The sequence below is a fragment of the Tarenaya hassleriana genome, unplaced genomic scaffold, assembly GCF_000463585.1.
Source record: "Tarenaya hassleriana unplaced genomic scaffold, ASM46358v1 Cleome26, whole genome shotgun sequence".
NCBI classification, from domain to species: domain Eukaryota; kingdom Viridiplantae; phylum Streptophyta; class Magnoliopsida; order Brassicales; family Cleomaceae; genus Tarenaya; species Tarenaya hassleriana.
In genome coordinates, this window is record NW_010965869.1 from 1,204,875 (window position 1) to 1,222,613 (window position 17,739).

The window sequence follows — 17,739 nt, forward strand, 5'->3', positions numbered from 1 at the left end:
GACCGAAAAACTTTATTCCCTTTCTTGTATCATGTCCTATTCAAGAAACAAAAAGAACATCAACATGGACATGTACTCATGATCAAAGATCCAACATATGACACACAATCCTAACCATGGTCATCAAGATCGTCATCTTTCCGTTCCTCTCGATCATAGGATTCACGTCGTACGACGGAACATCGTAATCCGTCTTGCAGATCTCGACATCCTTCGAAACACTCTCTTCCAGCTCGAGAACCTCACTGTACTGTCCCTGCCGAATCCACGAGACAGCCAACGAGAACGCGATGTTCACTTTAGCGTAAGCATCTGCACACATCTGTAATCCGTCTCTCTCGCTCCCGACGTTGCGTAGAAGCTGGCTGATGAAGAAGATCGTGTTTGCCGAGAACATTTCCGACCGTCCCACCGTCACATTCACCAGATCTTTGATGCTCGGCGATGAAGTTTTCAGGTTTTCAACGAAGATTCCCTCGCAGAATCTGTAATCCTTTGTCTGTCTGCAGATTCCGTCGATTGTTTTTTGCGTTTCGTCGTCTAAAACCGCTTCTGCTGCCATGAAGGCGACGAGAAGGATCCCCGAGAAAATCCATTGAAGACGAGACATATTTTTTTTTCCTCTCTCTGATTTTGTTTTTTTTTTTTCTCTCTGGTGGGTTTCTTATAATTGTCATATTGATTGACTTGCAACGACAAATGGGTGTGCTTTCTTGGTATAATATTGATTTTCTTGCCAAAGTTGTAAAATAAAACCTTCCAAATACGTATATTATATCGCTCTTGATTTTATTCCGTCTCTGTTAAGGTTTTATTATTCCTGTTTATATTCCTGTTTGGTTAATTTCAGTTTTAAAAGAACTATAGCCGTAACCATTTATATTGAATTCAGATCGGTTCGTTCATGAAATTCCGTTGCAGAATCCGCAGTTTCCTATATAGTGCAGAGGAAGAGAAAACAGTCCTTTTTAACGTGTGTTCTTGATTTGTAAGGGAAGTTATTGCCAAGATTATGGAGTGATCATGTGTGTATATATATTTGCATGCGTGTATCCATATGTCGCGCTTATAATTAATTTCAAAATACAGATTAGACGTTTCAAGAAATGGGCCAATACATATAAAACAATACACTTTGTATATAATCTTTAATTTTGTGTAGTCTTAATTTACAAATACTACATCCTTCTCAGACAAACCGATATCTTAAACCGGTTTTGGGTATCAAAAACTTCCCAAAACCGGAACACAACGCACAATCTCGTATACTAAAATTCAAACTAAGTAATAATATAGCACGCTGTGTATCTTTCTTTCATGCTGCGGATGGAGCTTTGATGTGATGAAGAACACCGGTTTCGGAGAGAGCTGCGAGAAGAGGCTGAAGGGCTTTCTGTCGCTTGTGATCGTCTTGTCGGATATACATCTCGTTCTTGTTCTTGTCGTAATCGAGAGATTCGTCGTTGTAAATGTCCCGCCATTTCTTGACAAGCATCTTGATGTCTTCTCTCTCCATGTTCTCTTCCTCGCCTGTGTACCTGAAACAAGACAAGATTCTTAAAAAAAACATTTGACGAGTCGTACCATAAAGAAAGAACTCATCTGTGTAATGTTTCTAATCAATCTCTCGTGTATACGTATAGTACTATCATTATAATATATACCTCCAAGGCTTAGAACCGGCGGCGCAGTAGTGAACAACCTTCACTTTGTCAAGCTCGATGTTCTCGGGATGCCTCCACAGCATGGCCAAGACAAGATTGTAAACCGGCGGAATCGGTTTGTATATGTCCTTGAAATACATGTTCAAGAAATCCTAAAACTCCACAAGAAAAGAGACCGTCTTTCAACATATATTCGGAGAACGAATATGAATATGCACGCTTTCTTGCTTTACCTGCTCAGCGAAAGGAGTTGGAGGGACAACTTTGAGAGTCTCGAGGAGGATGTGGTAAGTAGACAAGCTCGGTTCGAAGACGAACATGCCGGCGTTGAAGTACAACGGCGGTTTAGGGCCCAACTCCGACGGCCACGTCACCTTTCCCGGGGACTGCTGACAGTATCCGATCTTGTACTGAGGAGCGTGGCTCCAAGTCTTCTCGCAGAAACAGTCCATCACTGCGTAGAAATGCCCGTTGGGGAGATCGAACAAGTGGTCGATGTTGCCGAACACTTGAATGTCTCCGTCTAAGTATATCATCTTCTCGTACTCCACGAACTGCATGCAAAACATGTAGAAATATCTTTCAATGACAACATAAAAACTGTCAAAGACTGTGTGTTGAGTAAAATATTTTAAAATAAAATTTTTAGAAAATACTCCAAAGTCGATGTAACATAGCAATGACAACATACAAAATGATCTAAAATCCAAACAATATTCTAACCTCGTTATATCTTTGAAACAAAGACAATCAAATAACAAACATGTTTTGGATTCATATCTTTGTTATTTCTCGTATTATTTACATTATAATATACAAAAAAAAACACATAAACCGAGGGTCACATATTCTAACAAGTACCTTCCAAATACGGAGCTTGGAGTAGTTGATGACGTAGTAAGCCATAGCAAACCGAGTCTGGTTTTCCGGCGGATGAACAGGTTGAATCTCCTTGACGATGCAGCCCTGCTCCGTCAGCTGTCTCCGATGATCTTCAGGGACGTCCGGCAAGACGGCCACGATCAAAGGGTACTTGCTCTTCACTTTCCTCAACCCTTTGGCCAACCCCACCACTCCCTTCACGTAGTCCCCGTTCCCGGCCAAGAACGTCACGTACGCTCTCTTCGATGATGACTTGTTGTTCATCTCGAAACCCATGCCTTTTCCGGACAGAAAATGGAAAATCTCAAATGGGTTTTGTTAAAGATTGGATCTTTGATGATGGGTGTTTTGTTTGGTTGATGGGAAAGTTTTAGTTTTGGGAAGCGAGGAAATGAAAGTATGTTTGTTTGTGTTTGGTTGATGCGAAAATGTTTTGAGTGTTGAGTGATGATCGTTGGGAGGCACAAGGCGTGGGTATAAATAGGAATTAGCCGGTGAATATGGTTTTTTTAATTAAGTTAATTACTATGATTTTGTTTTGATAACGATGTGGGACCCGGTTTAATACGATTCTAGGGAAAACTAGATATTAATCCGACGGCTAATATATCGTCATCTCGATATCCAACCGCTTAGAAATCATGATAATTAAACTAAATTAATTCTATCGGTCGGACCCACTCGTACGTTTCTAGATGAAATAAGATTTTGATCCAACGGTTAATACGTTATATCTCAATATCCAACGGCTTAAATTGCATCAACGTGAACGTATAACACAGGAAGCTTCGTGTTAATTCTACTCAATTAACGGGGCGAATGAGTAGGGCCCAAAATTTCCAGAATATGCAACTGAGAATTTGGACACGTGTACGCTTCTGGGGCCCTCAGGTGGTTGAATGGTCAACAATAGCTGTGATCTTCTGATTGGGTCTTAGAGTGACACATGTCCACGTAACACTTTCTTGGCGGTGATGACGCCACGTGGCCAGAGGTTTTCCACTGAGCGAGAAACAACTGGTCACTAACCTTCCGAACTTTCCTATATTTTTCGTTATGTCAGTTTGTCCGACGAGTGACCGACCGACCATATCTATTACATTTTAAAAATATTTATTTAATATTAGTGAAAGAGAAATAAATATTTTATTTTGCAATCCCAAAATGTTATTTTACGATTCTTTATTTTACTTTTGGGTTTTAGAAATTCGAAAGTTGGCATTACTTTGGAATTACTCTAATGTAAATACCATGTGTTTGGTATTTGGTGATAATTTTTAAAAAACTTTAGTGATTAAAATTTACATGGTCCACTGACTATTCACTTTCGTAATATCTAGAATCTGTATCTTTGGAATTTTTGTTATCTCCTCATCTTTTCGAAGATTTTTTATCCTATAATTTTTCAAATTGTCTAACAAACATTTTAGTTCACAATTAGTATAAAGAAATAAAAAGTTCCACACGATAAATAACTTTAAGATACCAAAACAAATTCAAAATAGGGAAAAAAAATTCATACGATCCGTTGATAGTATCATATCTTATAAATTAGTTTAAATATCTGTTGAATAATCATTTTATTAATATTTTATATCACAGTCGTATCAAATCGATTTGGTCTAAACAACAAAAAAAATATATCATTGACGTCAAAGGATTATAAACTTCAAAACATGAGACAAACTTAATCTTCTGCCAACATGTATTTTAAATCGTGATTAGAGTTATATATTATTGATATTTTAAAAAAGAAAATATGAATTCGAAATAAATGTGAGAAAATAAAATTTAAATTTAAGACCATGCTTTCAAATTTTGACTGGACCGACATAAATTTTATAAGGAAAAATTGGATAACGTTAACTAATGGAGCTGAGGTAACCATGCAAGTCATTTGTCGTGTGAATTTGACTAATCTTCTCATGGAATATTCCTTGGAATCAAATATTTTTAATCTCCGTTTTAATCGCCAATTACTATGACCTACTAGTGACGCCATTTCACGTTATGTAACATGGAATTAACATAGTTTTATTCAAAACCGAATTGGACTAGATATATTTTTTAATCAACTATTAAAATTTTAATCATCATCAAATTAAAGACAAAAAAATCTTATAAAAATTCTTTTTGAAAATAATAATTTTATTTGATAAAAAGTGAATTCGATTTTAAGCCCACCAATTATCGAAATTAAAAACATAAATAGATATAATTTTATCAAAATCTAAAATTTGAACCCAACTCTATGAGTATAACTTTATAATTTTGGAGTTTTTCTCGGTGTTTAAATTAAAAAATATTTGTTTTTTATATTGAAATTTTGTCAAAAAAAATATTTTTAACCAAACATTTTTTGGTTTATTTTACTAAATCTCTCTACGTGAAAAATTCACTAAAGAAGATGAAATTAGGTAAAGCTGTGATCCTGATGGTATACCTATCAAAGTATGGAAGTGCTTACGAGAAGTGAGAGTAACTTGACTTACTAGGTTGTTTAATAAAATCCTAGTGTCGAAGAAGATGTCAAATGAGTGCAGATGAAGCGCTTTAGTCCTTATCTTTGAGACTAAGGGAGATATCCAAAGTTATACAAATTATAGAGGCATAAAACTCATGAGTCATACCATGAAGTTATGGGAAAGGATTGTGGAACGACGTTTATGTAGCGATACGTTTATTTCCGTAAGCCAATTGGTTTTATGTCCAGAAGATATACCATGAAAGTAATCTTTCTCATTCGTAACTTAATGGAGAAGTTTCGAGATATAAAGAAAGATTTGCATATAATGTTTATTGACCTTGAAAAAGCATATGATCGAGTACCAAGAGAGGTTTTATGATGGGTGTTAGAGAGGAGAGGAATATCCGTGAGATACATACAAATATTGAAGAATATATATGAGGGTGCAACCACTAGTGTCCGAACGGTAGGAGGTGACACGCGAGATTTTTCCATCTCGATAGGGTTGCACCAAGGGTTTGTCTTAAGCCCGTACATCTTCACGTTAGTCATGGATGGGCTGACTAAAGATATACAAAAGGAAGTACCTGCTGGGTCACTCGGGATCCTTGCTCAGCGGTTCAAAACCGTGCTCGAATCTGGTCCATGGGTTTGCGCAGCGGAAATGATGTTCAAAACGATTTTGAATGACCAAAGGAGCAATATCTTTCGATGAAGAACATCAAGGGGAGAAACTAACCTTTGAATCCTTAGATTCACAATCTGAAGACAACTAGTTGATCACAACCAAGGTGTTGAAGATGCCAACACCCTCTTGAGGTATCCACACCCGTGGGATGGTTTCCAACATTTGAAAACATGTTTGCTAGAGCTTGAAGAGATCAAATCTGTTGTGTATGTGTTCAAGAACGTGCGGGCTCCTAGCTCAACGAAAAACAGTTGGTTGGTCTGGTCCGGACCACAACTTGTTCCGCCAGACCAAACCACAAGTGAGTTTGAATGGTCAGCTCAGACCAAAGAAAAAGCGTCGGAGTCTCCAGGGTTGGTCCGGTTCAGACCAGAACTTGGTCCGTCGGACCACAAACCCAAGACTCCCCTTTCTCCTCACACGTACCAGGGTTCAATCCACTCGAACTGAGGTAGTTGGTCCGGGTTTGACCAATGTTTGGTCCGCCGGACCAGCCACCTTCCGTTAGCAGCTCGTCATCTCGAACCAACACTTTGGCCCATTTGATCCAAGACATTTCGTCTGGATCGGACCAACTCTTAGTCCACGGACCAGACATGTCGGATGGGCTCTCGGACCATGGAAATTCTTGTCGGACCAAATAGACGTCTGGTCTGCACGACCAATATTTTGGTCTGCCAGACCAAGAATGTTTTGGTCTGAGACTTCTCTCTTGGTCCACCGAACTCGTCTTGGTCAAAGTCTAAACTTGTGGTCTGGACTGACCAACTTTGGTATGCCAGACCACGAGATTCTGGGTAGAAAATCAGACCGATTTTTTTAACTCGATCTGATCTTGAGCTTCGTTCGAATCCGTTTTTCACTCTGTTTTCTCGAGTTGTCTCATGATTTAAGCCTATACACATCCGTGTAAAGTTATACATCAAACTTTACCATAGATTCAATTATATCACAACTTCTACATGGATCAAAAACAAGGAAAATCTAAGTTTGAACAATTTCAAACTCCCTCAAGAGTGATTGATCTTCATCAAAATCAAGAATCAGGCTCTGATACCATTGTTGGATCGCGCAAGATCCTTGCTCACCAGTTCAAAACAGTGCTCAGATATGGTCCATGGGTTTGTGCAGCGGAAATGATGTTCAAAACGATTTTGAACGACCTAAGGACCAATCTCTATCGATAAAGTTCTTCAAGGGGAGAAAACTAATATTTGAATCCTTAGATTCACAATCTGAAGGCAGCTAGTTGATCACAACCAAGATGTTGAAGATGCCAACACCTTCTTGAGGTATCCACACCCTTGAGATGGTTTTCAACACTTGGAAACTTGCTTGCTAGAGCTTGAAAAGATCAAATCTCTTGTGTATGTGTTCAACAACACTTGGGAGAGTTTCTCTCTCTAAACCTTCCCAAAGGTATGAGGATCAGTGTGTGAGAGTCAAGTGTCGTTCCCACCTGCTTCTCACCAAGAAAAGGTGAGAAAAATCGCACTTTGGGCTGTCTGGAGCCTTGGTCCGAAGCTGGCCAACTTTTGGTCCGCCAGACCAAGCTTGCATTACCGACACTTGCCGACAGTCTCCGGTCTGTCGGACCAAGATCCTGATCCACCAGACCAGCCAGGTCTGAGCCATCACGCACAGCTCTGACTGACTAGTCCGGTACACCGGACCAACTTTTGGCCCGGTCGGACCAAGTCAGTTTTGACCCATCTTCGCCCGTGTCACCAAGTCCATTTGGTCTGCCAGACCAACTCTTATCCGGTCCGAACCAGACCCTAAAGTTTGTGAAAAATCCAATTTTTTTTTCGTTCGATCCTTCCCGTTCATACAAGTCCATCTCATATATGTATGACCCTTTAAGCTCCTCCGAATACGGCAGCAAACCCGAGATCCAATCTCGCTTTATATATAAATCATAAGCGGTATTTAGCAAGACATTATGATTATCCGTATTGGATAGAGTTAGATGTGATCTAACAGAAAAGCCAGAGATAACTCTAACAATGACCCTCTTTGTCTCACAATATCATAAATCGAAGCACAATTCGATTGATTTGTCGTATCCCGAGTAGATTGTAAGAGATAGATGACATTCATCGAGTGCGACCACACATTTCTACAGTCCTATTCCTATGATGGGCCCAACGATATCTCTCTCTTTCGAGAGGGACAAAGTTTCATCTTGGCTATCTACTATCCACTACATGATTCGTAATGTACTTTACCCACGCCTTTATAATCATTCGGTTAAAGACTACGTTTGATGCAGTCAAAGTACATTACTCATCATGTTGGATACCGTAGATATTTCAGGTATGAGGATCCAAGGTGAACCATCATGTGAGAGTCATGGATAACATCCAATCGACAATGTCACGCGAGTCATCCAGTCAATTGTTCCAAACAATTACCCATGATCGTGATTCGTATCCAATACACATGATCATCACTATGATCATCTATCACACCTCATGTTAGTCTTAATTCATCATTGCTCCCACAATGACAATCGACTAAGGAGTTTTTTTCTCTTGCATCGATTTTAAATTTTTTTTCTTTGTTTGGTTTGATTATGGAAATCCTAAGGTGTCAAAATTTCAGCAGCTAAAGCAAACGGTGGAATCATCATGTCCAAAGCTGGTGGAGTCGTTGGAGAAGATAACTAACCGGTTATATGTTTTTTGGGAAATGATCACTCAGATTTTGACTCTCAAGTAAACTCCCGAGCTAGATAAAGTCGTCAAAGTTCAGATTATTACTTTACATGCAATATTGGTTAGATTCAACATCTTTTATGCACTAATCTAATGTACTTTAAGTGTGTTTATCGATGCTAATATGAATAAAAACAAATATATTTTCTCATGCATACGGATATGAAGATGATAATATTGTCTAGGTTGGATAGCATATGATACAAACTAAATTATGTTTATATATCAGAAAAAAGATACATCATATGCTTAACTATGTGTGTTTATTCAATGAATTTGTATTTCATTTGCTTTCTTGTTTTCTTATTCTTCTACATCCAAAGAATAGTGTTTGTCTTCCTATTTTCTACACGATTTAGTTTATATATGATGCAAACTAAATCGTATTTGTTCATTTGCTTTAGATGTAGTAACAACTATATGTATGTATCTTGCTTTGTAACTCAATCATGAATATATGAGAATACTTCTCTATATATACCTGTATATACATATACATGAGTATCCCAAATTTTAAGATTTATAACAGGATTTTTTCCAAAATGAAACACCAAACAAGCATAAAAAATTCAGTTTCGGACTAATATTGTAACTGCACAACACTCCTCCGGCTCATGTAATCTCCCTTCTCCTAGCTCCTCCATCGTCGTTTCACCTTCTCATAATTCTCTTCGCTTCTCTCTCATCACTTTGTCTTGTTCTTTGTCTCCATCAATGGCTGCCTCCGCCGCTTGTGCTTCTGTTTTCTCTGATGACTCGAATCCTCTTTTGCAGGACTTTGAGTTTTCTCCATTCACAGTTGACGTCAAGTACATTCGTCCCGGAATTTGTGATCTCCTGCAAAAACTGGTGTGTGACTCATGTTATTTCTCATGCACCAATTTTGAGTTTTCTCCAATTCAGCCTCATGTCAGCCGTTTTTCTTGCACCGATTTTGAGTTTTTTCCTCAGTTTGGTTTGATCATGGAAATCCTCGTGAGTCTGAATCACAGCAAGTAGAGCAAACGGTGAAACCGCCATCACCAAAGCTGGTTGAGCCAATGGAGAAGATAACTGACTAGGTAGATGTTGTTAGGAGAATGATCACTCAGATTTTGTCTTTCAAGTACACTTCTGAGCTTGATAAAGTCATCGAAGTTTAGGTTATTACTATACATGCAATATTGGTTATATTGAACATCTTGTGCGTACTAATCTAATGTAATATGAATCAACACAAATATATTTTCTTATGCATGTCGATATAAAGATGATAATATTGTCTAGGTTGGATAATATATGATACAAACTAAATTGTATTTATATGTCAGACAAGGAGACATCATATGATTAATTATGTTTGTCTGTTCAATGAATTTGTGTTTCATCTGCTTTCTTATCTTCGTATTCTTCTACAACCAAAGAATAATGTTTGTTTTTCCTATTGTTCTACACGATTTAGTTTGCATATGATACAAACTAAATCATGTTTCTTAATTTGCTTTAGATGTAGCAACAACTATATGTATATATCTTATCTTGTAACTCAATCATAAATATATGAGAACACTTCTCTATATATACCTTTATATACATATATATTAGCATCCCAAGTTTTAACATTTAGAACATGATTTTCTCCTTCTCGTAATTCTCTTCGCTTCTCTCTCCTCACTTTGGCTTGTTATTGGCAATGGCCGCCTCCACCGCTTGTACTTTTGTTTTCTCCGATAACTCGAATTCTCTTTTGCAGGACTTTGAGTTTCCTCCATTCACGGTTGACGTCAAGTACATTCGTCCCGGAGTTTGTGCTCTCCTGCAAAAACATGTATGTGATTCTCTTTTCTTCCATCAAACTATACTCATGTTATTTCTCTTGCGCCAACATTGAGTTTTCTTCAATTCAACCTCATACCGGTTGTTTTTCTTGCACCAATTTTGAGTTTTTTTTCCTCTGTTTGATTTGATCATGGAAATCCTCATGAGTCTGAATTGCAACAACTAGATCAAACGGTGGAACCGTCATGGCCAAAGCTGGTGGAGCCGTTGGAGAAGATAACTGACCGGTTAAATGTTGTTTGAGGAACGATCACTCAGATTTTGTTTCTCAAGTACACTCCCGAGCTTGATAAAATCATCGAAGTTAAGGTTATTACAGTACATGCAATATTAGTTATATTCAACATCTTGTACATACTATAATGTACTAGTGTATTCATCGATGTTAATATGAATCAACACATATATATTCTCTTACATGCCGATATAAAGAAGATAATATTGTCTAGGTTGGATAACATATGATGCAAACTAAATCATGTTTATGTGTCAGACAAGGAGACATCATATGTTTAATAATGTGTGTTTGTTCAATGAATTTGTGCTTCATTTGCTTTCTTGTCTTCATACTCTTCTGAAACCAAAAAATTGTGTTTATTTTTCCTATTCTTTTACACGATTTAGTTTGCATATGGTGTTTGTTCATTTGCTTTAGATGTAGCAACAACTATATTTATATATCTTGCCTTGTAACTCAATTATGAATATATGAAAATACTCTATTTTGCACCGATTTTGCACCAATTTTGCCTCTATTTGGTTTGATAATGGAAATTCTCAGGAATCTGAATTGCAGCAGCTAGAGCAAACAGTGGAACCGTCATGGCCAAAGCAGGAGGAGCCGTTGGAGAAGATAACTGGCCGATTAGATGTTGTTTGGGGAATGATCACTCAGATTTTGTCCTTGTTAAAGTTATCGAAGTTCATGTTATTGTTGTACATGCAATATTTGTTATATTCAACATCTTGTGCATAATAAACTAATATACTTTAAGTGTGTTCATCGATGGTAATATGAATCAGCACAAATATATTTTCTCATGTATGTCAATATAAAGATGATAATATTATCTATGTTGGATAACATATGATACAAACTAAATTGTGTTTATATGCTAGACAAGGAGACATCATATGCTTAATTATGTGTGTTTGTTTAATGAATTTGTGTTTCATTTGCTTTCTTGTCTTCATATTATTCTACAACCAAAGAATAGTGTTTGTTTAATGAATTCGTGTTTGTTCATTTGCTTTAGATGTAACAAAAACTATATGTATATATCTTACCATGTAACCCAATCATAAATATATGAAAATACTTCTCTATATATACCTGTATATTCATATACATAAGCATCCCAAGTTTTGAGATTTAGAAAGGGATTTTTACCAAAATGAAACACCAAACAAGCATAAAACATTTAGTTTTGGGCTAATATTGTAATCGTCCGACACTCATCCGGCTCATGTTGTCTCCCTCCTTCTAGCTCATCCATCATCGTTTCTCCTTCTCATAATTCTCTTCGCTTCTCCCTCCTCACTTGCGCTCATGGTCTGCAATCTAACCCCACCAGTCGGCGACATACCAAGCTTTTTGACAATCTCTAAGGTAATGACAATTTTATATGATACATGATTCGACAGCTCTAGGTTCTCAAAAAGTACTCATCATGCTAGCATCCTAATTGACAGGTCAAGACTGTGTTCCATGAATTTGGCCATACTCTTTAGCATATATTTACCAAACAGGATGAGAGACTAGTGTCTGGTTCCCAGAATATCGAGTGGGATGCTACTGAGTTATTATCCCAGTTTATGGAGAACTGGTGGTACCACAGGTACTCACAATGATCGCAAGTTTTTTTCCCTAATGAGTTATTCCAGGTACTTCATAAGGAGTCTTATTAATCCGAATGTTGGTTTTAGGGGCACCTTAATAAGCGTTGCCAAGCACTATGAAACAGGAGGAACATTCCCTGATGAGGTACGCGAGAAACTCCTGGCAGCAAGGACATGCTTTACAGGATCTGATAACCTTACTCAGGTTAGTACAATGCAACTATCTGACGGTTTATGCACAGCGGTGAGTACAGTGCAGCGATTTTGTACTGTGTTGGAGTCTCCTTGTTCCAGGTGCAACATGCTATTGTTGATCTAGAACTGCACACAAAATATGTACCCGGTGGATCGGGGTCTATCTATGATGTTTGTCAAAGGGTATCCAGAAGAACAAACATGATCCCTCCACTTCCTGAAAACATATTCATCTATGACTTCACTCATATTGTTTTCCAGTAAGCTAGCCTGGTGGATGGATACATTTGTTCAAGCTTATACTGCTTCCTTCAAGTGCATCTTAATCTCACCCTTTAACGCAATCACACGTTATTTTATCTATCTCTCTCGCCAGGTAGTGATTATGCAACCGGATATTATAGCTACAAGGTGTCATTTTTCTCGTGTTCTGTCTACTTTAAATACGTGTGATTTATGAATTCGAAGGCTCGCATTACTTTTTAATTACTGTAGTATCATAACTATATTTTGGTATTTATTGATAATTTAAGTTTCGTTAAAATTTAATGGTCCACTGAATCTTCACTTTTATTTAAACATTTACAATATGTATCTTTAGAATTTTAGAATTTATGTTATCTCCTTATCCTTTCATTTTTTTATCCCAACAATTTTATTGTAACGATATATATTGCTGCATATAAAATACGATATGTATATATATTCATTTAGTTAAGTGAACATGTTATTTTGACAATAAATATAAAGAATAAAAAAAATCGACAACATAAATTGCTTTAAGATGAAGAAAAAGACTCAAACTAGAAAAATAAAATCATACATTCCGTTGATTCATGATTGTACTCTATCTTATAAATTAATTTAAAATATCTATTGAATAATATTTTATTAATATTTTATATCACAACTTTTGAAATTGGTTCTAGATCATATCATATAAAATTGAATTCGACTAAAAACATAAAAATATCATTGATAAGATTATAAATTTCAAAACATGACACAAACCCAATCTTTGATCAACATGTGTTTTGAATCGTGATTAGAGCTAAATATTATTAATATTTTAGGAAAAGTATGAATTCGAAATAAATATAGAAAATTAATTTTAAATTTAAGATAACGCTTTCAAAATTTGACTGGACCGACATAAATTTAATATTTTTACAAGGGACAAGATCGAGTAGAATTAGATAACGTTAATTAATGGATCTGAGGTAACTGTGCAAGTCACTTGTCATATGACTGTTCTTTGGTTTGTGATTTCGACTAATCCTCTCACAGAATATTCTTTGGAATCTAAATATTTTTTTACCTCCATTTTTTTAATCAATTACTAAAATTTTTATCATAGCCAAATTGTTTGCAAAATAGTTGAGAATTATCATATAATTTTTTTTGAAAATAATATTTTTTAAAATTCGAATTTAAACACAACAAAGTATCAAGATTAGAATTTTTAATCAATTTTTTTAAAATTTGGATTAAAATTTTAGTTTAAAATTTTCAATGTTGAAAATTTGAAATTTATTTGTATTTTATGTTGAAAACTGTTATTTTAAAATTAATTACTTTTAACCAGAATTTTGGGTAACTTACTCCTAAAAAAATGCCACTGATGAAAAGATACAAAAAAAAAACATGAGGTGTGAGCGTTCAATGAACAATTTTTAGGATTGAAGAACTCCACGAGGTTCTTGCCGAGAATCATGTCGTCGGTGGTGAAATCGGCCTTTTTCCGACAAGTTCCACGGCCCAAATTGAGATGGTACGAATCGGTCCGACCCTCCACGATCCGACCCTCCACGAGGTCGAACTTCGGTTTCCATATCCAAACACATGTTTTGTCTTCTCCACCGACGCAAAAAACGTTATTTTTAAATAATTTGTAAAGTAGATGGTATTTTTTATCAAAACAATTGATATAAATATAATTTTTTTTAGGTTTAACAAAAAAATATTAAGGAACCCTTCTCCCATAGAAAATGTATAATAAAGGTGGTATAAAAAAATACATATTCATTTGATGGTGACTCAGTGATTAAGAGAAACTTCAAAATTTTGGATTCGATTCTACTAATTAAGAGGAGAGAAACCCAATTAATTACGTGACTAAAAACTGATTTAGAACTTAGAGGATTAAATGGATCAAAGGTTTAGTGAACTCCCCTAGATATAAAAAAACATAAAAAAAAAAATTGTAAACTTTTTCAATCCATCCAATGTTCTGGAAGGAGGCATAGAGGTGGTTTTAGCCATCACCGGTGATTTAGGTGTAGTTTTGGTGGTTCAAGCGATTCGATCATCGCCCTCCAACCCTTGGAAACAGACTTGAATCTCTTCAACGATTTTTTCAGAAGTCTCTGGAGTACTTTCTCTACGAACTCATGGGGAATTTTATATGATACATGATTCCAGTAGCTCTATGTTCTCAAAAAGTACTCACCATGTTGGCATCCTAATTTGCAAGTCAAGACTGTGTTCCATGAATTTGGCCATACTCTTCAGGATATACTTACCAAATATGATGAGAGATTAGTGTCGTTGGGTTTTGGAGATCCCTAAACATCCGTTCATAATGGTTTCTAGGGTTTCAATCTTGGGTTTCACGCAACGGATTATATAAAATGAAATCCAATCAACAGATCTTACATATAATGATAAAGGTATCGATATACCAACCAGTTTCGATCCACAGACTTGTCACAAACACTAAAATCAAGCACTCTCTACAGTTAGTCCACATTCACCGCCTTGTGTCTGTGATTAATGATAAAGGTATAGATATACCAACCAGTTTCGATCCACCGACTTGTCACAAACACTAAAATCAAGCACTCTCTACAGTTAGTCCACACTCACCGCCTTGTGTCTGCTAGAACGCGATCTGAAGGATGAGAACGAAAATCGAGGTGACCCACGAGAGAGAGAGGATGGCAACCAAAGGGAGATAGAGACGAAAATTCTCTTAATCACAAAATTATGTCTATCCTATAATTACAAGTGATTAGAGTTTTATTAAATTAAATAGGTCTAATGGATTTTCACTTAACCATTAAGAGAAAATAAGCTCATTAACCTCATTAATAAACATATGGGCCAATTGGGTCACCTAAACTCATCTAATGGATTTCTAACTAGTTTCACAAATCGATCGTGGCCAGAGCACCATATCCATCAAGTGTCTGATTCCTAGAATATCGAGTGGGATGCTATTAAATTAACATCCTAGTTTATGGAGAACTGGTGCTATCACAGATACTCACAATGATCGCTAGTTCCCCCTCCCTCTCCCCCAATGAGCTACTCCAGGTACATCATAAGGAGTCTTATTAATCCTTGGTTTTAGGGGCACCTTAATGAACATTGCCAAACATTATGAAACAGGAGAGACACTCCCTGATGAGGTACACGAGAAACTCCTGGTAGCAAGGACATTCTTTGCAGGATCTGACAGCCTTAATCAGGTTATTACAACGCAACTATCCAACGGTTTATGCATAGTGATGAGTATAGTGAAACGATTATGTACTGGTTAGAGTCTCCTTGTTCCAGGTGCAACATGCTATTGTTGATATGGAGCTGCATACAAAATATGTACCCGGTGGATCAAAGTCTAGCTATGATGATTGTCAAAGGGTATCCAGAAGAACAAACGTGATCCCTCCACTTCCTGAAGACATATTCATCTGTGACTTTACTCATATTTTTTCCAGTAAACTAGCCTGGTGGATGGATACTAGCATGGTGGATGGATACATTTGTTCAAGCTTATACTATTTCCTTCAAGTGCATCTTAATCTCATCCTTTAATGCAATCTCGCATTTTCTCTCTCTCTCTCTCTCTCGTCAGGTAGTGATTATGCAGCCGGATATTACTGCTACAAGATATCATCTTTTTCTTGTTCTGTCTACTTTAAATACGCGTGATCCTACTATCGGAGGCTGCGTGGATTTCATGAGTGACTGACAAAGGATGTGAAAAAACTGATGTAGTGGGCGGATGTACTATCTGCTGATGCTTTCTCAGCATTTGAAGAAGCATGACCGAAGGACATCAACGTAATATAACCCTTCCCTGCAAAAAAAAAAAAAGAGTCAAGATTTTGATGGATTGTGTTGATTTGTAAAGGCTATCAAAGAAACGGGATAGAGATTCGAGACATGGTACTTGCGCTCGGGGGAAGAAAGTCGCTTTTGTATGTAAAAAAGAAGGTTTCTGGCTTTGGTGTTATGTAAACTCAATTATTATAACAAATGTCTCTTTCTTTTGTTTTGGGAAAAGGTGTTTGTGGAGTTTAGGGGCAGGAAACCTTCCCTAGAGGCTCTGCTAAAAAGCGATGACCTTAGTTAGGGTTCTTGAAGGTGAATCGCCCCCTGAAAGCCCTTCTCTCGATCCATAGTAGCAATACCAATATACGTGAAGTACTTGCAATTTTTTTCCGGTATAAAGATGTGATTGTATTCCTTTCTAACGAAATATTGATTACTATACAAAAATTACGGGATTCCCCAGAAGGCAAAAGTGATTCCACGAAAACTATGTAGTACGATACCATTCCTATAAGATTTCATTCATACTTGAATTTGTCGAATTCTGCTAAGAGATCGATCAATCAATCTTGAGTGTGAATAGGTGAATCGAGTTCCGTGTATCTTTGTGTCTTAATAATTAGTTTCAGCACTATAAATACTGGTTACATAAATCCTTTTTTAAAATGTTTGTGATATATTTCCTTCTCTTTCATTTATTAACAAAAATTTTGTGTGCTTTGTTAATATTTCTTAATTAAAGAGTAAAATTGAAAAACAACAATTTGAGGATTCTAAATAGAATAGATATTTATAGATTGACTGTTAATGTTTTTATGTCGAAAAGAGTATAATAGAAATTTAAAAATTGATATGGTCATTTATTAAATTTAAATTTTTAAATAAGAATTAATACGGAATATTTCTCTCATCACAGAAAACATAATAATAAAGTTGGTACAAGAATGAAACACAGGATAAAAATAAAAAGAAGAGAAACTTGTAGACTTTTTCAATGTATCTGACGTCTTCGTGGAAGGAGGCGTCTAATGTAAACACTAGATTTACACCAAAATATTAATCCAAGACCAACAAGAAAATCAGCAAGAACAAGAAGAACAGTAGGGTCTTGAGGTTTCCCTTCCTCCAATTTGATCAAATACTTTCTGCTGCCATTCATAACCAATGGTATTGTCTTATATACACATGTCAACTCAAAAAGGCTAATGTCATTAGGGCTTTTCCCCTTCATGTCCATTGCCTATAGTACCCTTGTCTATTACATATTTAATATAACTAAATAACTTAGCTCCTATCTTGCTAAGCCTTGTCTGATGTTTCAATCTCGGAGACGTTTCCCGCTTCCTCCTCTTTGTCTCCGATCATCGACGATTCCGTTTGCTTCTTGCCTTTGCGCTTCCTCGAATATACATA

The 17,739-nt window shown here is 36.5% G+C and overlaps 2 protein-coding genes across 2 annotated transcripts; both read right to left on the reverse strand.

Annotated features, from left to right (window-relative positions):
• On the reverse strand, nucleotides 1-613 carry LOC104816853. The gene has a single exon (XM_010545845.1). It carries the CDS (start codon nucleotides 608-610, stop codon nucleotides 83-85), a length of 528 nt encoding a protein of 175 aa, XP_010544147.1. The 5' UTR covers nucleotides 611-613; the 3' UTR covers nucleotides 1-82.
• Nucleotides 614-1,113: 500 nt separating this feature from the next.
• LOC104816854 (galactinol synthase 2-like) lies at nucleotides 1,114-2,909 on the reverse strand. The gene is made up of 4 exons (XM_010545847.1): nucleotides 2,526-2,909; nucleotides 1,898-2,218; nucleotides 1,665-1,816; nucleotides 1,114-1,538 (listed from the first exon to the last, which is right to left on the reverse strand). The coding sequence occupies exons 1-4, from the start codon at nucleotides 2,820-2,822 to the stop codon at nucleotides 1,316-1,318; spliced, it is 993 nt and encodes a 330-aa protein (XP_010544149.1). The 5' UTR covers nucleotides 2,823-2,909; the 3' UTR covers nucleotides 1,114-1,315.
• Nucleotides 2,910-17,739: the final 14,830 nt, after the last annotated feature.

What these genes read in the sequence shown, in the direction of transcription:
- LOC104816854 (XM_010545847.1), bottom strand. Translation starts at nt 2,822, where the DNA reads ATGGGTTTCGAGATGAACAACAAGTCATCATCGAAGAGAGCGTACGTG. An exon ending in CCAAGCTCCGTATTTGGAAG is followed by an intron (nt 2,219 to 2,525) that starts GTACTTGTTAGA and finishes TTTTGCATGCAG; the next exon opens with TTCGTGGAGTACGAGAAGAT. An exon ending in GCCGGTTCTAAGCCTTGGAG is followed by an intron (nt 1,539 to 1,664) that starts GTATATATTATA and finishes GTCTTGTTTCAG; the next exon opens with GTACACAGGCGAGGAAGAGA.
- LOC104816853 (XM_010545845.1), bottom strand. Translation starts at nt 610, where the DNA reads ATGTCTCGTCTTCAATGGATTTTCTCGGGGATCCTTCTCGTCGCCTTC.